The following is a 25,342-nucleotide window of genomic DNA, read 5'->3' as shown; positions in this document are numbered from 1 at the left end:
ACCATGAAAATTTTGTCATGCTGGATTGTGTACCTTTGAGCACTCATTTTCCTGAATGTCTCCTTTATTCAAATAATAGTTCATAGAAGTGGCTCAGTCTGGGGGAAATCTTGTCCAGAACAGAGCAAATCAGCATCCAAAGACACAGGCGTCTTGTTTCAATGTAAAAGGCGAAATTGTGGGGGGTGAGGCCAGAGAGGAGAGAGGATATTTACTCCTCCAAATAGGCTTAACGTAGCCTTTACATTTACCAAATAATTCAGGTATCTGGAACTGTAAATCCAGCACTGCTGGAAGATCTGCATGTGTTAGGGCGTTGCCCTCCTGCTGCTGACCAGCTGTAAGGAGGAGGGACCTTTGTACCCATCTGCAGAAAGGAAATTTTCAGGTAAGCACAAGCAACAAGTTTTCCTATTTTCTTAATGAGTTTAATAAAACTTTCCTAGAATATATTGAATTTTATCACAATTTAAGCTTTTTCCATTAGTTCTTCAGAAGACTTTGAGTGTATCCGATGTAGAGAAACAACCAGAGACACAAACTGGTTGTGCAACAGCAGAAATTGAATTCAAGGCTTAGCGTTAAGAAAAGCTGGGATCTCAGTTTACATGAGAAACTCCTTTAAAGTGATGAGAATACATACAGGGATTAGAGTACCAAAGAACAGTCTGAATAGAAATTGTTCTTTCATAATCCGTGCATTTTACTCCCAGTGCAGATTTGTCTTCATTAAAGCTACTCTTCTGGTAGTTTTCCACCACAATTTACATTCACCTGTAAATTAAGTAAAGCTATAGATACACAACAGACCTTTGGTAACTCCGATCTCTCAATTACAATTTGCAGAACTTGGGTGTCTCCTTTTCTTTTTCAAGACTCAGGTAAGTTATTGAAGAGGACTATGACAACGTTGTCTATGACAGCTGTGACATTTGTCGCCACTCATCTCTTTCACAACGTCCATTTCCAAGAAAAGGTGGCCACTCAGTGTATTGCAGCAGCTTAATGCCAGCATAGCGTAAAAAGTGTCACAGACGCTCACCATCACCTGTCATAAATAAAACATGAGACTCCTTGCAAGGTCCACGGGTTGTCAGGGCATTTGATGTAATTGGTTTTGGCGTGTGACAGTGCAAAATGGGCAACTCACGGGATGCCCTTCATTACTACAAATGGTCTATTGATTTCCAGCGATGCCATTCGCACACAGACCCGCACCTGCTACTGGACTTCCCGAAACCCTCAGGCCGTGTTGAAGAGCTCGAGTGAGGGAAACACACGCACGCGTTTCACACGTAATTAGCTTTTCAGAAGGATGTAGAAAGGCTCATGAGACAGATGCACACAGGTAAGGACCATATGTTTTAAACAGGCTTTAGAAAACTCAGTTATGGTTCGGATATATTACTTTCAATACTACAAGAGAAACTGTATAATGGGGGTGTTTAAGCATGTATAGGTATATGAAAACCTTGACTTTTTGCTATCCCGTACTGACTTCCAAGATAAATATGGATAATGAAAGTGCAGGAAGAAAAAAGGAGGCTTGAATTTGCCCAGCTGTTTAGTGAAAATTGGAATTTCATCAGCTGTGAAGACTCTATGTACATTGCATATACATTACTCATAGGCTTCCCACCATACCCAGATTTATAGATTTAAGCATAGCTTTGTACTATCATCTGCACACCCACACCACTTCTCGCCCACACCACAGCAGCCCGTATCTGCAAGCGTGAAGGACCCACCACAGTGACTTCCAAATATTCAGTATTTTAGGGCAGGATTCTCAGCACAGAACAGTGGAAGCCATGGGACACTGAAAGAGCTCGTGACAGAAAATTAAGGAGTTTAAGACTTTCTAAGTGGAGGTTAGCTAGCATTCCTAGTCGCCATAAGGGGGGGCACAAACAGTAAAAAGGGTGTTTTCCTTCCTTCAGATTGCAAAAATAACTCCCCAACAAGATGGCCCTATGTCCCTGAGCAACTTAAAGGAGATTCAGATTTTTACACTGTTGTGGATCAACTCTGATGGTGAAGATTAGGCAAATTATTGGTCCAAATAAATAAGGCACGCTCTGATCAAGATCTCATTGCCCGTCCGCTAAGATGCCTTGAGAGCTCGCTGAGACCATCATCTTACCTGGCAGCATTGCAGATGCTCTACTGAGCAGTACCAGGTCTAGCTTCCCTGGCTCCCTCAGCCCTCGCATCCTTGTTTAGACTCGCAGCAATCGCTTCCAAGGCTCAGGAGGCTTCAGCGTGCACCAGAGTCCTTGGCCTGTACGAAGCAGCTACCTGCTATGTCAGCGTCGCTGCCTTGCTGCCGTTTGTTCAGCTGAAGGAAGGCTTCTCCGGACCACTGGTGTTCCTGCATGATTTCACCCGACGGTGTGTACACAAGGGTGTAAGATGCACTCGTTTCACTGGCACCCTCCAAGGATGAAGATGCAGCAATGCTGGTCCTGTCCTGCGGTAACACGAGGGGGAGCCCTTGCAGTTTTCAATCAACAGAGACAGCAGCAATACGCCTTTTCCTACCCCAAATACAAAGGCTCGGTTCCTAATCAGAAAAAAACAGGAGGCCTGAAAGCCATTTCTTATCTCCTTCACAAGGAGATTGCTTCTGGTTCAAACAAGTGCACGCCACAGATCACTAGGAGAGAGGAAGGTCACTTGCTACGGATCCCCTCCCCACACGTCCCCATTTCTGAAGAGGGGCCAGGAGGCAGGATGGACTGTGGACACATTTTCCCATGTTCTCATCTAATTTGTCATTTCAAGGCATTCCCGGAACACAGGGGAAAGACTTTGCTGGTACCTGGGTTGACTCTGAATAGCCCTGTGCTCAAATTTTGCCCAACAGAAATGAGAGAATGGGATAATCTCTTTGCCCCTCGTTCAATGACCCTACCACGGGTGACTCGTCAATAGGGCTCACCGAGCTTCCTTCTGGGGAGCTTTGCTGCTTTCAGGAGGACAGCTTTGGCCACTTCGAAAAGACACAGCAGTTTTTGCTCTCCCTCACCACCCAATTTTAAACACATTTGAGCAGAGTACTTCACTATATATTCTATGCATTATTCTGTGCACAATATGTCACTATATATTCTATAATTCCACTTATATATTCTGTTTTTCAGGACCAAGATAAGTACTAACTGGAAGTGCACCTACTGCAAGATTTTTTTTTTTTTTTTTTTTTTTTTTTTTTTTTTTTTTTTTTTTTTTTACACAAAATGCTGGCATCTCTCTCCTTAGGAGGGATTACATGAAAAAGCATCTTATTCACAAGTCACCAAGTTGCATACTTCTGCTACACCAGCCTTCCTTCATAGTTCTGTGTCCCAATTTTCTTTAAAGCATTCAACAGCATATATTTAATTAGCAAAACAATTCCATCTGTTCTGTGAGTCAATACTGACAACTTTACTGTTAAAATGCACGTATTTCTCTTGGTGCAGCTGTGCTTAATCTGACAGGGAGGAGAAGAGCCTGCTGTGCTCAGAGCATCATGTCTAGTGCCCAGGCTCCCATTGCAGGGCTGCAGCCCAGCTGACACCGGGGGCTCCTGAAGGCCTCCACAGCCCCATCCCTGGCCACTGCTGGCCCCTGGGACCCCTAAGTCACCTACATACCCTAAACACAGGCCTCCAAAGGCACTTCCACAGAACCACTGGTAAAAAAATCCCTTTTTTGGTTGTTTGCTTCAGTTTTGGCAGGTGACGCAGAAGCAGCAGCTCAGATGAAAGCATGAAACAGGCGCCAGGGGCTGTGACAAGCAACAGGACACTGGAATTGAGACCCTAATGGGGGACGGGGCATTAAGAGCCAGCTAAACCTCATCCACCAGCAGGCACTACCTCCCAACCTTGGTACTGCCGGCTTCAGCCTCTCCCCCCAGCCTGAGGTGCAGGAAACCACGCTCTCTGGTTCTCCTACAGCAGAAAGCCTCAGGGGCTCATCTACTCCTGGGTCTCCCTGCTGGGGAGCAGACCAGCCCTGCCTGTCCCACGTCTCTGTCACATTGCCATTATTATACCACAGCTTCCTCACCGCCACAGTGCCGTCATGCTCCTGACGAGCTCTTGCAGATTAAGCGTCTCCCTTCAGCTTACAATATTAAGAAAATACGGAAAAAGATGAGATAGTGTCTGCCCCATTCAGATCCTGCCTCAGTCATAACCTAGAGGACAAGCTTAGCTCATTGCGGGAGATAAAAGGTAGGATGAGGTATCCAAGTCAACCGCAGGTGAATCCCAGCTTGTCAGCCTGAGAAAGGACGATCTAAAGGATGAACTGTTGAACTCAACAGGAATGGAAATATAAATAAAAAAGTCTGGGGAAAAGTAGGGACCAATCATTTAAACCAGGGACTTGGAGCAAACACAGGACTTCTTCCCCCACTGATGTCCTAGATAAATGGTACACTGGTTCTGCCCTAGGGCTGCTGTTAATCTATGAAATATTTAGGGTTTTTCTACCCCCACCTTTTGATTGAAATGGATGCGAAGGGTTTTACTTGTTCTCAGGCAGCAGATGAACTTTAACTTTCATCTTCCCATAGAAGCAGCAGTCTTGTTACGTAGGGCATTTGTACACTTACACCATCAGCGTAGGACGCAGCAAACCCCTCACGAAAATGCAAGCAACCAAGAGGAACACATTGGTTCATGCAGCACTCCATGAAATCCTCACCGCAAGCAGTGCAAGCATGCAGGTAATGATTAAATCAATAAGAAACAAATCAATTAATCCAACAATAGTGAAATAAGTTGGCCCTGAAGCAAGCCAATTGAATTAACAAAGCAGGACAGTAAAGCAGGTTAACAGAAAAAAGTAAACGTAGAGTCATTTAACAGACACCAAGACGTCCTGGTTGCAGCTGAGCCCGAAAGCTATTTTTACCAACCTCTGGCCAGGCAGCTCCCCCTGCAGCCAAAGCTCTGAGGGACCTGACCCTACTGCGCTGCTGAGAACTGCTCAGCTTGAGTGCCTTCTCCTCTTAGAAAAGCTCATCTCTTCATCGATGGCAGGCAGTGTCCAGGGAAATCAGGCTGACCAGGCTAAAGTTACTGTTCTGTTTACTCCTTTGAATCCTACTGCTCTGCTTGAATCAATTCAAGCCCTTCTGCACCCCAGATTGATAAACTGTTCCCTAGGTTATCCCAACCAACCCACTCAAGTGAACATTTGCAAGCTCAGACCTGCAAGGTTGAACCCAAAAGATATCATCTATGACTAGGGCAGAGATGCAGAAATTACCTCCAAAGGTGTGTGTAACACTTCATTAACGCCCACCCCCACGTGGATGTGCTTCCAAAGTAGCAAAAGTTATACTTAATAAATATGTACAATTTCCTAGAAAATTACATGTATAAGCATGATGGCTAGTGATCAAGCTGAGATCGCTACAAGGAGACTACTTAAAGGGCAACATATGGGGTGCTGCAGGAGCAACACATTCTCTAGTAGTGAGGGAGACAACCTACATGGACATGGCGCACTCCAAGAGCAGTAAGCCAGAGCAAGGCAATGCCACCACGGCACTGGTTACCAGCAAGAAGATGGTGCCACGCGCTGAAGGCACAAGCAGAACGCCAACAGGTTTTTCATGCACAACAAAACGCCTTGTGAGAGCACTATGGCAGAAAGCCAGAAAAAAGCTTTTATGCCATGAAAAAAGGCTTGCGTATACAAGCACATAAGCAACTCAGTTACTTCTGAACACCATCATAGTTTCCTATCTAAAGTTATTTTCCAGGAAATAATGTAAATATGTTCATTTTTCTGCCACCAGCCATCGACCTCCTCCTGTTCGTGCATTTCTGCTTGTCTCAGATACGGCCATCAGCAAGTTTCAAAGGACACGAAAGGTTTGATTATAAAGGTAATACGGCTCTGCATTTTCCTCAGTTGGAAGCCTTCCTTTCTTTTTAGCCTCCAGTCTTTGCCCCTGCTACAGCTGTCAAGTTCTGCAAACAAATCCACTTCTCTGTTCGAGCCAGATAGTTCCCAGTAGGTCAAAATTGTGTAAAATATACCGTGCACATAATCATAAAATCACGTACGACAGTAATGCACCTAGATGAAATCAGTGACTTCTGCTTCAGTCCTCACGAGATAAGAACATACTAACCCCCTTTTGTAAAAGAGGACAGCGATGTCCAGAGAAGTCACAAGTTGCAAAAACTGTACCTTGTTTTCCAAGTCCCAGTTTAACGCCAGAACAAAATACCCTTTGCCCTTGTTTCAAAATAAATGCTAAACTTTCCAAAGATGCTCCCAGCCACCCAACCTACTGATGTAGTTCAGCACGTTATGGAAAGCCCAGCAGAGGGATGAAGTCGCCCCTATGAATGCATCAATCCTTCACATTATGACTTGTTAAGACAGGCTACTACCACAAATGTCTTCTTCAGGCAGACCAGAAATCCAAAGGTCCAGCTCCTCAGCCAAAATCCTGTCGCTTTGATGCTACAGAAGCCCTGACTCCAGAATGCCGTTAACTTTACAGAAGGTACCACGCTGAAAGTGGCAGGCTTTGGTGGGCTCTTGGTTTTGACCAGCTACGCCTCAAGGTAAGGGCATAAGGAGAGAAACCGCATTGTTGCCTGTAAGCTGCTAATGCCACAGGGGCTGGCAAGTTCTTGGTGTTTGTCTTTCAAGTGAAGGGAACGGAAAGTCTTTATGAAGCCTGTGTGCATATACTCCTGTTCCCATGAGAAAAGGGCACAGCAGGGAGTGTCAATTCTCAGCACGGGGCCAAAGTTTACCTCACGTGAAATGGTTCCCCTTCCACCCCTACCCTGACCTCTGCTCCTCTCTACGGAGTACCACACGTACAGCAAACCAGAGGCACCTTACCATGAATAGAGACCACAGACGGTGGCAGCAAGATTACTCCTCCACAGTAGCAGTGGGTCCTACGTGGAAGAGAATTGCCCTTTTTTTTTTTTTTTTTTTTTTTTTAAGGTACAGAGAATTTTCCAGCTTGCTCAGGAAACCCTAAACTCGTCATCACTTGCCTAGGCCATGGTAGTGTCCTTGCTAGTTATCACCTTCAGACTCAAGCAACATCTGAACAGAAGGAAAAAAAAGATAACACTTTCCAAGGACACCAAGGAAAATGAATCACTCAACAAAATTTGAAATACACAAACTGTTTCCCAAAGAACACCTAAGAGTTACTAGCCAATAAACCATAAACTTTTTTTGTTTAAATACATTATTTAATGAGTTTTCTTTAAGAAAGAGGTATTTTGAAGCTCAAATTACAATAAAGTACAATCCTCTAGATCTACAGTAGACAGTGCTATAAACATTTACCAAACCAGGTATTTTCATGTTTGCTCCTCTGCTGTTATTATTTAAGGAAAAGAAACTCAAAATCTCTTGTTAACAGCAATCCTGTCCTAACTTGGCTATTTCACCCCCTAGAACAGAATAAGGACAACAGCCTGTTACCACAGTCCTCTCCCAAAATACAGACCAAATGTCAAGCAGGAGCCAGACACTGTCATGATCACACAGTAATTCAGCTTTTTAAAGAGTGACAAGTAAAATGGAGCAGTAGGTTGGAGGCAATATTGAAAAAGGGTGTTGCTCCTTTCCCACAGGAATCACAAAAAAATGCCCTTTTGCTACCAAAGTCAAACTGCCATTGAACTCATGTTCGTTCAACACATTCGAGCAAATCTGAGTTTACATAGGTAGCTTTGAGTTCACTTTTCCACCTTCTCCTTATATTTTCCCTCTTCTCTCCGTATCCAATGTTTTCTTTCTCCCCTTTCTTAGCCCGCGTTATCCCTTCATCATTCCTATCGTCAGTTACTCGGTCCCAGTGGGACAGAGCCAGAGCACTGCTCCTCTTCTGTCTTCTGGCATTGTCAATACTGTGGCAAAGGGCAAATCAATAGTGCTGAATTAGTACTGAGAAAGAAAAGAAACAGGTCAATTCCTCAGAGAGTTGTTTCGTATCTTAAAGGCCATTTTGCATGGCCTTTAAATTCTAAAAGTACACGTCAGCTTCTGCAGTTAGTGTAAAAATGTGATCGAGCTGAAAAAGTTTCAACACTTCTTGGTTTAAACTGAGCAGCACGCTGATGAAGCACAGCAAGCTACTGTTTGAAAGCTGCTGCTCAGCTATTCAGACATAAAAGCAGACATCAGGTGTAAATTTCATATTTATTATAACAAAAATTATGACATGTTCATTTGTGCATTCAGCTTTAATATAACTCTTGGTATGTAAATGTTCTACAGCAAATGAGCTCTATACAATCATGCTGGTTGTGGCAGCAGTAAGGAACACAAACAAAACGTGTCTGTAAAAGTAAGGAAAGAAAGAGACCAGAGGAAAAAGTGGGTTTCTTTAAATGGTCTACACCATCCTGGCTCTAGCTAACTTGTACACAGCCACTCAGTCCGTTACGCTCAATGACCATGGCCCAAAGAGTTGCTTAAGAAAAAAGGTCAATTTTTCAGGTTGTGTCCTTAATGCCAAGGCTACAAAACGTGTAAGCATCACTATACAACACTGAGCTATTTACAGGAATTTCCCAATCAACTGTTCTCTCAGAGAAAATTAGTGAATCTCAGTGACTTAAGTCACCTGAAAGAGTAAAGCAACTCCTAGGAGTTAGTCTCCATATTCTACAAATGTCTATCATTTTCAAGACCAAAAAAAGCCTTTTCTCTCAAAGAAATACAGTATTACAATATTACTTAAATCATTTAGCACTGGCTACTGCCCTGCTTTTCAAACAAAACAAACAAGCCATTTTAAAAAATATTACATCATCATCTGTTTCTCAGCAATATATTAAACCTTTTTATTATTTTTTTGTTTTTTGTTTTTACACTTGATATGTTAAGGGAAGGTTAACTATTTTAAACTTTACCGGTCAAGCGTCTCTAGAAGAAAGTCAATGAATATTAAACCTAACAAACCGAAAAGCTGCAGTTATCTGTAGTGGCAGGATAAGGAAAAGGAAGAATATAAAGGAAAAGGATAAGGAAAACCCCTGCTGTAATGCGAGCCCACTGGGTCCCACACTCAAGTCTCCTTGTTTGTTAGTTTATTTCTGAGCAGTAAATAGAGTGGGTCATAGTGGTGTATCGTAATAGTCTGCCAGGTGGTCCATCGGATACTGCCGCTGCTGCTGCTGCTGCTGCTGCTGCTGTTGTTGTTCCTGGTGCTGCTTCATAATCTCCTTGACCTCCTCTTCAAGCTCTGGTGGGATGATGAACTGGTCGTCGGGATCGGGCTGTGCTGGAGCAGCGAAGTAGCCCCCTGTTTTTCTGAGCGGCGCATCCGTCGCAACTTCAATTAAGTTATGGCTCCTCTCTTGTGGCGCCACAGAACCGTTGCCCCGCCGGCGCCCTATTGTGCCCGTGGCAGAATATTCAGCTTTCCTGGGAAGGCCGGGCTCGTCTTCATTGGCACTGATGACGATACCTTCGTCACTGGCTTCCACTGGCACTTGGAGAAGCTGCTTCTCCTTCGCTCGGCTGCAGTGGATGTCCACCTCCACTTCCACGCGGCTGCCGTTGGTGAACACCCCCTCAATCGGCTCCTCGTCGTCGCTGTCAAGGCCGTTGTCGGAGAAGGCGCTGGAGAAGGTGGCGCTGGAGAGCTGCCGCTGGAAAGAATTGGACAGGCAGACGGGGTGCAGCATGCAGCGCTGCTCCCCTGGGTAGGCCGGGCTGTTCTCGTTCATGGCTACCTGGGGAGGCTCGTCGGAGGCCGTGGACCCCACCTCACTGCTCATTTCGGAGGTGGAGATCTCGCTGCTGATCTCTGAAGCCATGCCGCTGCTCGAAGACGGCATCCCAAGCGCATCTGTTGGCCTGTCCTTGATGACCACGTTGACAGACTGGGGGAAAATGCCTGGGCTGGGGGGTGGGACCCCATTAAGTTCACAGCAGCAGAAGCTGTCTTCTGTCACGTTGAGCTGAACCACGACAGCGCTGATACTGTCGTTGCAGCCATAACTCTGGGCCAAAGTGCAAAGCTTCTTCGCGGCTGCGAGTGCATCAGGCACATTTCTGACTGCCTCCACTGCTTCATCCATCGAGAGGCTGTCCCACAGTCCCTTGCTCCCCAGAATGAAGAACTCATCTTGTGGAGTTAAGGTGATGGACTGGACGTGAGGACGTGGCACAACACTTGGGTGAAGGAAGGTATACCCCAAGATTCTTGTTGAATCCGTCACACCATTCACTTTGCCATCCTGAAATTAGAAAGGACAGGAGATTGGAAACAAAGCAGACAAGGGTACATGGCACTTGCATCTCCTTGCATTTTGCTGATGGCTGTTTTTGCAGTACCCTCAACACTACCATTTACAGACAAGAAGATGGAAAAGCAAAGTGACTTGCAAGGAGGTGACAGAGCTGGGATTAGAGCACAGCAATGGCTGGTTTGCAATCCTGCGCTATGCCTCCTACACCCTACTGATTTGTCATCAGCATCACCTATGCACAGACCAACAAAGCAGAACTCTGCAACAAAGAGCCGTCTATGCTGCTCCCGCAGCTGCGAGAGCCAACTGGACTAATGTTTTACCAGTGAGTCAGACTTATCCCTCCTCCGCCCACGATATCTGGCTTTATAGAGGGCAAAGCCACACACAGCTCCATTTGATATAGGGGCAGGTCACTCAGTTATGACTCTTCTCTTGCAGCTGTAACAATCATAGGTTTCATCTTGGCTCATCAGTTCGGAAACAAAAATTCATTTAAAAAAAAAAAAAAGACTTTAAATGAAGCATGCAAGTCAAATGCAGCAGAGAGCAAGTCTGCATTTCTCAGTCAGCTGAGTTGTAGTGAAATGTTTTACATGCCCCAATTACTTACTATGTTTCCACTTAGATATGACATTTCCAAGGGGAGGTGGAGTAATATCTGAAGGGAAATGTCAGTAAAATTGGACATATTTGAGAAGTAAATTCCATGCATGTCCAAATCCCAGGATCCTGTCCTGGTTAGAATCCAAGCTGCCAGAATAAGCAGAGCAAGTGTCTGAAACAGCAAGCCTGGCTACCTGTCAGCCTGCTGGGGATAGCTGCACCCTGCTAATTGCATGTTCGAGAAGAACAACAAAGGTGAGGATTTACACTCATTTGGTCCAGCTGATGACTGCAGTGGTTATTATAAAGCAGATAACCACAGAAAAGTGAACCAAGACTAAAAAAGCTTCCCCTTTAAAACCACTCAGAAGAAAAAAAAACCTTGTCGGCTTGTTAACTTCCCCATTAGAAGGCTGACGGCAGTGATAAGCCATCAACGTGCATGAAATCAGTGAGTCATCTTAAGATTCAGCTCAGAAATTTCCCTTTTCCTCTAAGGAACAACACAACGAGCGTGCCTCGGTGATGCACACTATGTTGGAGTGACTCCCTTCCAACTTGTCACGTTTGAGATCCCAGTCGCCACCTTTCCCTGGCAAGATCAATAGGCACATGACTTATTCAACACACACACACATGCACACCCTGCTCACGGGCATACAGCAGTGAGTTTTCTGCCCATTCCTCCACCATTAGAAGGATTCAATATTTATCTATTCCTATGCATGTGTCACACAAGGCAAAGCAAAACTGACAGCAGTGGCTTCAAGCTTGTAAGAAGGCAACAAATAGTTTCCTCCCCTCTCATGGTTCAGATGAGCACAGGATGGGTTTTCCTTTTGGGCAAGTGCTCTCTTCAAGAGCCGCCTGTCAAAGGGCAGCTCTGGGAATGTAGGAGTTCAGACAGCGAAGTCAGCCTGCCAGGAGCAAGGAGTCTCCTAAGGGAAGGACGGCATTGCTCCAAGTGCTCTGCCCTCTCATCCTTTTCAATTGGAGAGGCTCTTCATGACAGCTCCAGCACAGCAATTCCTCTCCCCATTAGGAGGAGGGTGTCCGCTTTCCTGTTTCAACGCAACACGCTCACAGTTGCTCACTCTCTGAAGCTAACCAAAATCCAGCATGGCAATGGGATGGAAAAGCAACTTGATTGCATGATAACTTGATTGTACGATATGAATCACCTTGAAACAAAAAGTGCAACTCTGGAACCCATACCATTAACACTACCTCTTAGAGGTTGCTAACATCGATATGTAATCTCATGCATTGCTGTGCAAATACTCTCCAAGGAAGCCGCAAGTTGCAACAGTCCCTAGCTGTTCTCTAACCTCTGTGATAATGGCCTTATGCTGCTTGATCCTCTTCAGCTCTTCTTCACAACTCATCACGTAACACCTGGACAAAGGCAGAGGTTTCCCATTCCGGCAGAGAACGGTTTGGCACTTCCCCACGTTTGCTGAGGTTAGCATGAAGCATCCACCAGGGTCCATGGGATCATGTTTTATATGGCAAAGGACAGCAGAGCCTCCAAGTTTTTGTCCAGCTGTTCCGAGTTTCCTGGAATTTAAACAAAACAATGATTGTTCTTTAATTGGAAAACAAGCGTTATGGGTACCATGGAGAAACAGACACTGTTCTGCAGCCACAAGCACTCAGGGCATTGACTCTACTGGATCACTGGGACAGAAACAGAAGTCTCCACTGAAGGCTGTGATGCTGCGGCAGCACTGCAAAGAAATCTCATGCAACTCTCAGGCAGTGTGTTATTTACACATATGCAGATACTCAAATCTGCTCAATTTTAGAACAACAACAAAAAATCTTTGCACTTTTAAGAGTTGCACAGTTGTCTCTCTATATCTTGAAGACGTTTGTTTTAAACGTCAGATTACAGAGGGAAACAGAGAGGATTAGAAAAGTACTGAGGATTATTAAATGAGCTTAAAAAGGGGGTTCATATTATCCAGCTGGTTCTTTGGCTTCTGAAGCTACAGAGTTTATTATAAAAATAATAATTCTAACTGTAAACACTCTATTTTTGAGCAAAAAAAGGCGGCAGAGGTTCACCGTCTTGTGATGTCTTCAGAATAATGCTCTTACAGTATCAAATGATGACCAAAAAAGCACAGTGGCTGTTAACTCCACTGTAAGAAGTCACACTTTTCATTTATCCTGTCAGTTACTAACCTGTTAAATAGGTTCTTAGAAATATTTAAGCCTGCTGTTTTAGCAGGAGTCGTAGTGGGGAAAAAAAAAAAAATCTATGGATAAAACGGAAGTTTTCAGAATCCTGTCATTAGAATGTATATTCATTTCAATACTAGACTGTGAAAAACCATCCATCCTTCCCAGTATCTTGTTTATCAGGGCCTTCTCCTATAGTAATTAAGAGTAATTAGAATGCTAATTATAGAGGTTACTAAAATTTATATTAAGGCTAGGTATAGCTGGCAAGAACTTTTGGTTCAAAATCCTGCGGAGAGAATACACAACTAATTTGTAACCAAGCTTCAATGTGCTTTTTGATTTTATTTTTTAAAAATACACTTCAGGAGTGTTGCATATCACCTGTAATAATCCTCAAAGAATGGTTAAATGCAACTGGAATGAATGCTATTTCTGGTTCTCCAAGAAGTGGTTAGCTTATTTTGACTTGAGAGATTAAAAAAAAAAAAAAAAAAAAAGGCAGCTTTTTGTAGGAATGCCACATTCCTGTGAAATTGCATTAGTAGTAAACAAAACCACTTAATAAGTACTTTTGATACTCAAACTTGTTATTATTTTTTAATATTTTAAGTATATGGTAACCACCTTCTCAGCTACCGGTCTGAGGCACTGTTATAAGCAATTACAGGAAGGAAGCATTCTCTCTCTTGTGTTTGTAAGGTTCAATACCACCCTACTGCTTCTGTATCTTTCCTGATACCAGAACTTCAGTATTTTTCCTTTCCAAAGGTGCAGCAATTGAACAACAAGCAATGCTACTTTTAACTTGATCCATTTCCTCAGTCTCTAAGCTGCTTATTTGCTTTCTCCTTTGTTTCCCTGACCTCTTCATTCTCCTTTGTTCAATTCCCTTCGTACTCCTCCTTCACTCGGTGTCTCCCCAGGCACAATTTCTTCTTCTGTCAAGAACAGCATGCACGCTGGTTTCCAAACCACTACACAGAACTACTATTACACTCACAGCTATCGTATCACAATCTCTTTGGATGGGTCCTGCTCAAATAATATTCTAAGGCCAAAGGGATGACAGGAGATAGACATTTTCAGACTACATGTTTTAAATATTTGTGTAGCCTTAAATAATCTGAATTGGTACAGAGAAACAGAAAGGATCAGCCCAGGCTTTGCAGCCAGTAGTAGTAAGGAAGTTTAAAAGATGATCAAGAGATTCATACCACTGACTTGGTTATGGCCAATTGTGAATCGTAAGACTTAAAGAAGATACCAGAAAGGAGTAAACCTCCACCCACCACTTAGTCACGAGCATTTAGTAACTTTGCAAGTGGTTTGGTTTTTTTTTTTTTTTTGGTTTGGTGGGGAGGTGTTGGGGTTTTTCTCCCCATACCTGAAAGGAACAGAGGGCAATATTCACAAAACAAGCAATAAAAGAAAACATCGTAGCCAGATACCAAGACTTTTTTCCCCTCTCACATTTTTTTGAAGCAAGAAAAGAGCAGGTGTCTGACCTGAAAGCAAACAAACTGCCCAGTGAGCACACACAAGATAAAAAAGGCTTCAGATTCAAGACTCACCTCTGCATAACGATGAAAGTGTTGATCATGTATTCCTCCTCATTTTTTGTTTTCTGCAGCTCTTCTGCTAAGATGTCGCTCATTGTGCACTGCAGCAGATACGGCACTTCCACGTTGCGGTCACCATCAAAAACACCATAAAGTGCCTCCCGGTTGTCGCAGAAGTTATTGGCTGAAAGTGCTGCCACACACAGCCTAGAGAAAAAACAAAGCAGGAGAACATCAAGGTTGTCACCCACTAGTAGTTTCTCATCTTGTCATTCTGACCAGAGAGATGCAGCCTGGTCTGAGAGCTAGTTCTAACGACCTCTGTTCACAAGCATTTCAGGACTGTTTTCTGAGCTGTGGAGAAGAGTCAGGCCCATCAATAGCACTAAGACGTGGAGAGAACTATACTGGAAGTTGAAGCTAAGCCTTAAGGATTCTTCCTCCTTTTCAGCACGTGAACAAGTCCCTTATTTGTAGAAATAGAGGGAAAAGTATCTCTGAAACAACATCAGTTTAAACTGCACTTGCTCCTCCAAAAGCCATCCTTGTGATTTAACATGCTGACGATCAAGTTGTGCGTTTAATCAGTTAACAGTAAGTAAAGGCTTGCTGGCACTTGCTACGGAAACCTAGGTAGCAGAAGATTTCTAAAAAGGTATTTAAGGAACAAAGAAAGATTCATCACATTGCCAGCAACACAGAGACTAGCAGACTCTTGGTACATTATTTGTCAAGTGCTGCCTTAGTCACAGAAGCTCCGCACACTATGAATATTCAGAGTTTTGGCCATTCTGCCTCTTCCTTTAGTATCTCTGATTTGCTTGGTAAACATCCTTTGGTTGAAGATAAAGAAGCTTTGCAAAGAGAAAAATGCTTTTAAACACTCAGATCTTTTGCAAGTACCGGAGTCTTGCATAGACAAAATGTGTCGGTTACACTTGTATCTTAGCAACTTCCCTAACAAAGACGAAAGTGGAGAGCCAGGCAGGGGCCCGGTATACAAATATAGAGTCATGGCATGGCCTCTGCCTTTGTGAGGCCCAAAACGTCCCCAAAACTTTCACTGAAAAAAGGATTTCTTTGTATCAGCATAGAGGCGCTCTGCTGCTAGGATGCTCATATAATAAAAACCACGCCAGGTCGTACTTGTTCTTAACGCCCGACGCTTCTGTGTAACCGTGACTCCACACCGCCGGCGCTCCTGAAGCATCGCCGGCCGAGGGCTGGTCGATCTTGAAGCAACGGATATTGCTGCAAGGAGAAAGGAAAGGGGAAAGATGCAATGGACTGAAGTGCTGACATGATCCAGCTTTAAAATGCGAAGATAAGACCTTTTTTTCCCCTCCCAGTTCTTAGTAACACATTTAATAGAAGAAAATGAAGCAGGACATCCAAACTGGTTACTTCTATGTATCTGTATACAAAGAACAAAAAAACCAGTAAATAACTGAGCCTCTATGAGGGTGTCAGCTGCACTGTTTTGCTTAGCCAGCTTTTCTTTCCCTGCCCTCACCCCTGACCTATTTGTTTCAAACCTGGCCCAGTAGGAATACAAGGCAAATTTGTCACTAGCTTGATGAAAGCCAGTACAGGGGAGTGATTTTTTAACTTATACATCTCTCCCACCCATTTTAACAACAAGTCTCTGGCCTCTTCTCATTGTACTCAAATGAAACCTCCTGTATGACCCACACCATCCCCTAAATGAAAAAAAGAAAAAAAAAAGAAAAAAAAGAAAAAAGGAAAAAAAATTCTTTAGAAACAGCAACGTGCAGTAACAGCCTTCCATGACAATGCCCACAAAACAGAAATTCCCTCCATCCTGGTCCTGCACCAACCTGCAAGAGCCAGCCTGCAGTCCCGACAGCAAGCACAGCCCTTCTGCCTTCCCCAATTGTGCAGTCCCATTTTTACTTAGGCCCTTGATCCTCTACCCTCCAATTTACTACCAACATAGCCTTTAGCCTGAATTTCAAATATCTCACGCAGTGTAGTAAAGACTAAAAAAAGGGCCCAGCCCTCTCTGTTTATACCCTTCTCTTCACAGCCCTGCTTTGCTGGGGAGAGATGACCTTCCCCCTGCTCCCTACCGCTCTCTTCCAAAGGCAGGGAAAGCGAGCTCCTCATACGCTGCAGACACTTCAAAGGCACCCGGAGCTTTCATGAACCAAATGAATCATAAAAGGACACAAGCAGAAAGGTCTAACTGTTCACTCCGAGCATTCATTTTTCTCTATCCAAGCCCCCACCTGACCTGAACACACAGAAAAGTCCTTTCAGCATTGCACAGCCTTCCTCAAATAATCTGAAATAGCCACATCCAGTTCGATTTCTTTTTACGCTAATAGTCAGGATGTACATCAGCGAGGGCAGATTAAAAGCAGACAAATGACATAACATTAGAACCACTGGTGTTTCAAGCCCTTGGTTTTGCAGCCCTCTGTGTGACGAACAGGAGGCAAACATCTCGCCATGAGCATTAGAAAAGATTACCTGACCCCAAATCAAACCGGAAACCTGGATCTCTTCTAAAGTAGCAGAGATTTTAATTCTGTCTGCACCTGCAAAGCACTACACACACAAGCAAACACACTTTCTTCGCAGACTTCTCATACAAGGCACTTATCCTCCAGGGCAGAGGAACTCAGATCAAAAAGGTTTTTCTGTTTGTTTCTCTTTTAACGAGGTTGACTGACCCCTGGTCCTTGGGCAGGTCAAGGACCCAGAGTTGTCTCAAGGCTTCCCAGCAGTGGTGAAAAAAGCTACCATTGCTTTCAGCTTCCGCAGTGGCACCACTACAAATAGACCACGTGCCTGGAAAGGAATTATATCCAGCAGCACATCCTATGCAGGGAATATGGGCTAAGGCTTCTGGACAGCATGGTTTGTTTCCCCCTAATTTAAGATGACTGTTACAATTGAACTAGATGCTCTTTCCTAAAAATCAGAGTAGCAGCATCTTTTTTTTTTTCTTTTTCCTTTTAATTGCTACCAAAAATTCTTACATCCAATAAATCACTTGGCAACATCCTCCTAAGCATGCAAGCCTCCTTTAAGATCTCCATACATATTAAAAAAGCAAGCATGCATGACAGGACTCTTCTTCTCACCGCCACTGAGAATACATATTAACCTACTACCTGCTTGAATCCTGCCAGGGCACAGATGGAGAGCTGCCTTTCACATGCAGAAGGAAGATATAAAAACTACCAAGTGCACAAGTATTTTTGTGCCTGCCATAAAAAAAAACAAGTGAAAGGCGCACCTCCTCCCTCACAGTCAGTTATAGCAGTATACCGTAGAAGTCAGTGTAGTATATCAGCACAGACACTAAGAGACCCCTCAGGAGTCCTGAAACACCTGACTGCGACTAACGAATATTAGGGAAGATAACAGACCTGAAGTCTTAAGAATAACTTATTTAAAAAAAACCCAAATAACCAAACAAAATGCACACACAAGAGGAAAGAAGTTTTCTGTGAATTAAAGACAACGCATATGCCAGTGAAAATACGGCATGTAACTGGGCCACACCACTCTTCTGCTACTTAGGACTTAAATTTGTACAATACTGCTATAGGGCATGATGCCTGAATACTAAAGTGGCAAGAGATTGGTTTGTTCATCTTGTCTGCTGGGTTATACATAAGAAAAGCTGATCTTTCACTTTTAAGTTTTGACACAATTCAATTAGCTTTGCAATATATGTATTTTTTTTTCCCCTATGAACCAGAGCAACATTACACACTGCTTCTTCAGGAAGATTTCCTGTATACAATAAAGCAGCTCTTAAAATACAGGAACGCCCCTTTTTTTCACTGTCTGCTGCAGAACATGGACTCTTGTTTTTATCTGTGAAAACTCATCATTATTCAAATTTCCATTTAAATTTGATAAAAACTGCTGATTCAAGCTAAAAGCAAACTCACACTGTAAGTTTCCCTTGCTTGCACAACACATGAGGTTTACTACTCCACTGTCTGATCTTAACCATTTAAAAGCAAACAACATGAAGCAACTGCTCAACCCTTAAAAAGTAAATCAACCCTTCTTGGAATCATTCAATATTTAAGGATCAAAGAGACTTAGAAGGGATCTCAGAGATGGTGCAGTTCCCTTCAGGACATAAGAAAAGCTCAAGGCAGCACTACTGTCCACAGATGATCTGGTTTAGTGCAACAGTTTCCCAACACACTGAAGAAGGAGGCACAAGGCACTTGGTGAATTTCAGTTATGGATGACACTTAAGTCCCAGGGCAGGAAACAAACAGGTAGACGGGAAGGAAACAGAGGGTCCCAAAGCAAGGGAACTAGCTTTGCTGCAAGCAGAGTGGGAGATGCGAGTCTTCAGGAGAGGTTTAAATATGAAAAATATATATATTTTTCTAGGACAAAAGCAGAGAGGTACGAAGGGTAACAAGAAATAGTATGTGAAGAGGTAAAAAGCAGCACAATGGCAAAGATAGACGCAAGCAGATGAATGTGAGCAAAAAAAATACAGTAAGCAGCTACTGGCATCTCAACAGTGGAATAAAGTATTTTGGTTGCATCTAATGTCAGAAGTAAAATGGAGACCAAACTGGCCCAATAGTGGTTATACCAGACTAGCAGACCCCCTCAGGAGTTACAGCTGAAAGCAATTGCACTGAAGTGAGTAAAATCATCCTCTTCAACGAAGCATCAATTTCTGACCTATCGACATAATCTGTTACTTTCTGATCCACTGACAACAGGGAGCCATACTCCTTAAAAGAGGTTTACACTTCCAAGTATTGTGGTTTTGTCACATCCTAGTGACAGGAGTCATTCTGCCCCCTCCCCACTCTGTAAGGTAACTTACTTCAGCAGCTCTAGGGTTTTGTGATCCAAGGCTAATCTGGGATTTCCAGTCAGGTCCAGCTCTTGTAGTTTTGGAGGCAGGTTTTCAGGCAATGTGACTTCACTCAGTTCATTGCAGCTTAGGTCCACGCACTGCAAAAGGAAAGCAGCCAAATAAGCACGAGAATTCAGCTGTCATCACGATCATACAGATTTTGATTAAATGTAGTAATGCATGTTTCATGAACAATAAAGGCTGCAACTGAGACCTAAGACCGTTCATTTAAGTAAGTGGTTCTTACAAAAGAAATTCATATGGCATTTAGCCAACTTACCAGATGTCTGGGACACCTAGAAATATGTTCCCTTCATTTCCATCTCTGGCCAGGTGTCATCTTGTTACAAAACTAGTAAGTTTTGTCTGCTCTTCACAGAGACAAAGATGGTTAGTGTATTTTCAAGTATTTAAGAAAAAATGTTACCGATGAAACCAGTCTTTTAATAGATAAAGGAAATGGAGATAAATACAGTTGGGGCTTCTAAGCCACTGGCATAGCAGTCCCTCCTCCGAAGTCAGTTTAAACCAGCGTGAGTATGAGCAGGCTCTCAGGAATTCAATATTTACTGAGAGATATTAGAATAAGCAGGGTTATGAATGTGTGTGGAGGGAAGAAGGAGTAGAGGGGGAAAGGAAAAAATATTGGAGCAGTTTTAAACATGGTTTTAATTCTTGTCATCTTAGATGGATTCATATTTAAATATGAAGTCAATAAAATGAGTGAAAAAAACCTAAAGCTTAAATATTTCAGAAAAAATATGATACAAAACAGCAGAGAAACTTGCTGACTATCCACCAGCTAAGCACAAATTAGCTAGAACAAGTGCACTAGAATGACAAAATCCCCAAACAAACATCGTTTAAAGCTGCATATCCAGATGAAAGTCAATACACAGGGAAAAATACCGCATTACAGAACAAAACCAACTCTCCAAACCCTATTACAGGAAGGACCACCAGTGTAGCATGCACCAAAAATTGCAAAAAAAAAAAAAAAAAAAAAAAATTTTTTTTTTTTGGAGAAGACAGAGCAGGCTGGTATTTAACAGAGGATAGAATAACAATCCACATCTTTCAGAAAGACTTTTTTCTACTTTCAACCTGCAAAAAGAGAAAGACTTCAAAAACTTTAATAAAACAGAAAGCTGAAAGGGGTGAGGGGAGCCTTTTCCTAGCTGCACATTTTGACCATTATGTAATTTCCATTGATACAAGCAAGATACTCTCATTTTTGTAGACATATTCAAAGAAATGGGGTCCTGAGCTGGAAGAAGGCATAAGATAACCTAGTAAAATCCGGAAAAGAAAAATCTCCTAACACTTTATTAAATACACGCAATGGAAATAACGAATTTCCGACCCACATCTTGAATCCTGAGGTTGTCTAATATGGAGGCCTTATTATCTATGAAGAACAAACTGCTGACGTTATCTCAGCCTGATAAGGAAATCAGAGTTTAAATCTGTCACGCAAATAAAATAGTAGTCAGCTTAACAGAACAGTTATTCCAGCAAGCTTTTTTCCTCTGCGCAACTCCTTGCTGCTTCCAGAGAGCCAGTAATTACTTTGCAGATTAAAGAAGCTGCCAGCAGGCCTTGCTGTGTTCCACACCTCAATGCCATTACAAATTTGATGGAAGAGCACGCTGGAATAACAAGTACAAAAATCGGTAAAGTAATTTCATCGTTCTCATTAAATGCCCAATACGCCAAAGGTAGCAACACTCTACAGCAGATCCCTTGGTCCCTAGGCACTAGTGAAGATAGCTTATTTATCAGGTCAGGATTTCTTAGATTTTATTTGTACTATTTGAAGAACAGGCTAAGAGGGATTTTCTGCATATCTATGTTAAATTTAGTCCTTATTCTACTCCTCAGGCAAGCAGGAAAGCATATTTCCTAACTGATCCCAGTTTCCTCATGCATTATTTTAATGCAAGCTGGTTTAGCCCCACCCGTGCAGCATCAGAAGAACAACTCCTGCAACTGCACACAGGATTTTGCACTGGACGGGCCAGCTGGAAGACAGGGTTTAATATTCAGCATTTGCTTACACTGCATTTACAGCTTTGTAACTGTTTTGTTCAAGGCTGGAAGGGACTTGAGTTATCTCCAGTTGCGACTGAAGGTGGCCATACCGATACTAACCTATTTAACTAGGAGAAAAACTACCAAAGATCGAGAGTTTCATCTTTAAGATGCTACTGCTACTAGATCTTCACTTATTTCAAATCTCAAGGTAATGCTCCTGTGAAAGATAAGCTTGACCAAAAACTGCATCAAGAAACGTCCATATCGCCCTCACCGCAGCAGCCCAGCAAGACAACCACAAAAGAGAAGCAACTCATCAGTCAACAACAACTGGATGATAAAGTAAAGCCAGGTCCCAGGTGGGAAAAGCAAGCCTGCGTCGCTGAGCTCTGCTCAAGCAGTAAGGACTACTTAACTGGTTGACTGCGAAAGAACACCAGGATGCTGGATAACAACTAAAACAGTAACCTTTTTTATTTTGTAAGGCAAGGAAATTGAAGTCAAACAACGGCTGGAAGGGTCTGCTGGGGCATTGACTCAGGTGTGTGTGCTTCCAGCTGCTCGGCCATTTGCAGAAGACATTTCAATGTGCACAGATAAACCTAACTCTGACAGTACAAATAACTGTCGTAAAATACAATAAAAACCCTAAAAAATGTATTGTATAAGGTATCTCAGAGACATCCACTAGGCTTTTTAACACAGAGGACAACATATAACTTCTGTAGCCTTGACTGTAGTGTGTAAAAAAGGCTTAGAGACAATTGTATCACTAAAATGACCTTGTGTTTGGAAATCCTGGAGTTACTGCAAGTGTAAAAGCATCATCATTTATACTAGTTTTCCTTCTGAAATGATTTCAGACAGCAGAGTAACTGCTGCTACTAACTGTTCCAGTATCACTGACTCTAAAAACATAACATGTCAGCCTCTCAGGCTAATTAAATACAAGCGCAAAACAGCCATTACCTCAGGTAACAGTTTCCCCAAGAAGTTTAGAGTGTTTGAACGCCACCTCAGTTAAAATTAACCATCAAATACGATATAATCACAGAGGTGACATGAGACTCTACAACTTCGTGCTTTGCTACAAGCAAGCTTATTTCACCAACCAACCACATCCATACTTAATCAATAAATTCTGAACTAACTTTGGCACATTTTGAATGTTCTTACGTACCTAAGAAGGAGCTCTGGTTAAGCTAAGTAACGGATACAGGCAGCCAGCACAAGCTTGACCTCCAAACTGACAAACACCAACCCTGACCTAGAGAAGTCACCAAGAGGCCAGAAGAACCCCTATGCCCAACGAGGCACCTTCCCATCTGGTAACTATATGAACTCATCTCACACAAGTCAAAACCAGCCTTGAGTACTGACCAGGCATTTTCTTTCCACAAAGGTGGAGTCCCAGAGCACTGTGCCCTCTTAGATGAAGTCACGCATGCTATCCCTGCAGTCCCAAACCAGTTAGTGACGTCCATGCCTCTTTCTTCTGCTCAAGAGAACTAAATAAACGTAGGGAACGTCCAGCAGGAAGAAACTGCCAGGTCTTCCAAGAGCATTCTTCTGCTAAGTGTTGTGGCAGAGTAGCACTTTAAATACTGATGCTTTTATAAAACATTCAGCTTTCCCCAGAACGCACGAACAAAAGGAAAAAGTTGATTGTTCCCTATCAGTCTGTTTACATTATCCTTTTTTTTTTTTTGTTAACACCACCCTCATATTTTTAAAGAAATGTTTACTGTGCAGAGCCTCGCTCCCCCACCCCAATTCTTCCTCTAAGAAAAAAGGCTTTGCTTCTGATTGATTCTAAATGGCCCTCCGCTTCCTCTGACCATTGTTCCAAAGAGGGAGGAGTATTCAAAAACCCACAAGTTTGTTTGAGATTTCCTGGCTAAAACCACAAAGCTCATCTTTACATGTACTCGCTGTCCAACAGAATTATTGCTCCTGCTGCTTTGCCTGACCCCAGACACTGAGGCACACACAGCAGTCTGGGAACTTAGCCTTTTGACTTTACAGAGCGCCCGAAGGACACTTGAGTTGTTTTGAGTCCGTGAATAGGTAATCAGTTCTCAGCCTCGGAGAACGACAGATTTTCTGCCGTATCACAAGATTTGTACGCTGTGAGTTAGCTGTCTCCCAGCTCTGGCCAGCGGAAACAGCATGCAGCATGAAATATTCTGCACTACAGCCAGGCAAGAAGCAGGAACTCAACTCACAAAAGGTAAAGCAGTAGTGCTCTTCAGCATGGTCAAGCAAAGAACACGTCCCACAAAAAGAAGTGTCAGGAAAAGTACAGAATTACTTCTGGAAACACATACAAGAGACGGATTAAGCATTCCTCCGGTTGTGCAAAATATGACTGCAATTAGGAAAATTAAAGTAGCTTGCCTAAACACTCAAATCCTGTGCTCCTGGAATTTATCTCTGTCCCCAAGGCCTATCCTATTTTGCAGCTTCAGCGGTTTTTAACACGCGCTCTACACAAAGTCCATTCCTACACAATCAACCTATTGCCAAGGCAGCAAGAGTTAATTACGCATAGCTCTTGCCAAATGTTTAAGTTGTATCATAACAGACTGTCACAGGAAGACAATTAACACTTATTTGGCAGAGAAGATAAGATCTAGTGAAGGTGAGTGTAAAATCAGATTTTGAGGCTCTTCTTCCATCCCACTCTGAGGCAGCACAGGGGCGAATATTTTGCATATGTCCTCAGAGGAGGAAGCAGCTGTCAGATCTCCGTAATTTCTGAGAATATGCTATCCTGTAGCAATGAGAGACCTTAGGGGAGAACAGAATTGGTAAAGTCGCATTATACTTGCTTCTTTCAAAGCACATTCATTCCCTACCTTTATTTCAGAAAGCTGCATAACTTCTGGGAAGACTTCGATGCAGTTGGAGTGAGCAATTACAGTATGCATACGTCTGCAGTTCATGATGGTTGTTGGAATGGCTTTCAGTTTGTTCCCACTAATATCAATTTCCTCCAACTCTTCCAGCTTGGCCATTTTGCTATGAAAACAAGAGTTTGAGAATTTTTCTTTCAATACACACGCACATTTTATTTTGAAGTGGTGATAAGGGCAGTGGTTTTCATTATTTTAAGAAAATAAAATCGCAGACTTTGATCCTTGTTCACAGCAGTGCCTGTCACCTCTCCTCACATCAGATGCTAATACAGTTGTGGAACAAAACGTGTGCTGCTTCTGTCAATGTTTTGTTAATGCTACTTTTCAAATGACTTATTTTGCTTACACTCCCCCTGCTCACCAGCTCACTTTCACTCTTTTTCCTCCTTTCTTCCCCTTTCTTTCAACCCTAGTTTCTCACTTCATTCCAAATTTTCCTCTCCACCTTCTAGCATCCCACTCAGCCCTTCCCCCTAATTCATCTCCCTCCCTCCTCCTTGCTGTTGAAGCCCAGCTGCTCAGACCATCACACAAGAACAGAGATGTCTCTTCCTTTATTTATTGGCATCTCTTTTCCAAGGTTGTACCCCATCAGCTTTACAGCACATCTTACACTTGAAAGACTTCTGATTAAAACAGAGTGAATTGAAAGTACAGAAATTGCTGCCAAGGCAGAATCTCCTTCTGGAATGAGAGGATTTTTCCCTAGTGGAGTTTAGTCCACTTCCAGAGGACGTTTCCAGACTGCTATGCTCACAAGTTTCTTGTAAGGAGAAGCCCACCAGGTGTAAGCAAAGTGACCAAGCCAGGGAAAACAGAAGACATCCTTGCTTGACTTCAAAAGCATGCCACAGTCATGCTGAATTAGTCCAGTTGAAAAGAGTTTCAAGTGCAATCAACACACACCAACATGTAGCA

At 43.0% G+C, this 25,342-nt stretch overlaps 1 protein-coding gene across 1 annotated transcript in view; it reads right to left on the bottom strand.

The window, feature by feature from the left end:
* Positions 1 to 8,168: 8,168 nt before the first annotated feature.
* PHLPP1 (PH domain and leucine rich repeat protein phosphatase 1) overlaps positions 8,169 to 25,342 on the bottom strand; it is a 143,276-nt gene continuing 126,102 nt past the window's right edge. The window contains 6 exon segments of the mRNA XM_050890888.1: positions 8,169 to 10,235; positions 12,182 to 12,410; positions 14,612 to 14,806; positions 15,746 to 15,850; positions 19,440 to 19,570; positions 24,365 to 24,527. Of these exon segments, the coding sequence (XP_050746845.1) occupies positions 9,108 to 10,235; positions 12,182 to 12,410; positions 14,612 to 14,806; positions 15,746 to 15,850; positions 19,440 to 19,570; positions 24,365 to 24,527 (1,951 nt within the window). The 3' untranslated portion in view covers positions 8,169 to 9,107.

The sequence above is a fragment of the Gymnogyps californianus genome, chromosome 2 (assembly GCF_018139145.2).
Source record: "Gymnogyps californianus isolate 813 chromosome 2, ASM1813914v2, whole genome shotgun sequence".
In the NCBI taxonomy this organism is placed as follows: domain Eukaryota; kingdom Metazoa; phylum Chordata; class Aves; order Accipitriformes; family Cathartidae; genus Gymnogyps; species Gymnogyps californianus.
This window is presented reverse-complemented; position numbering and strand designations above follow the sequence as displayed.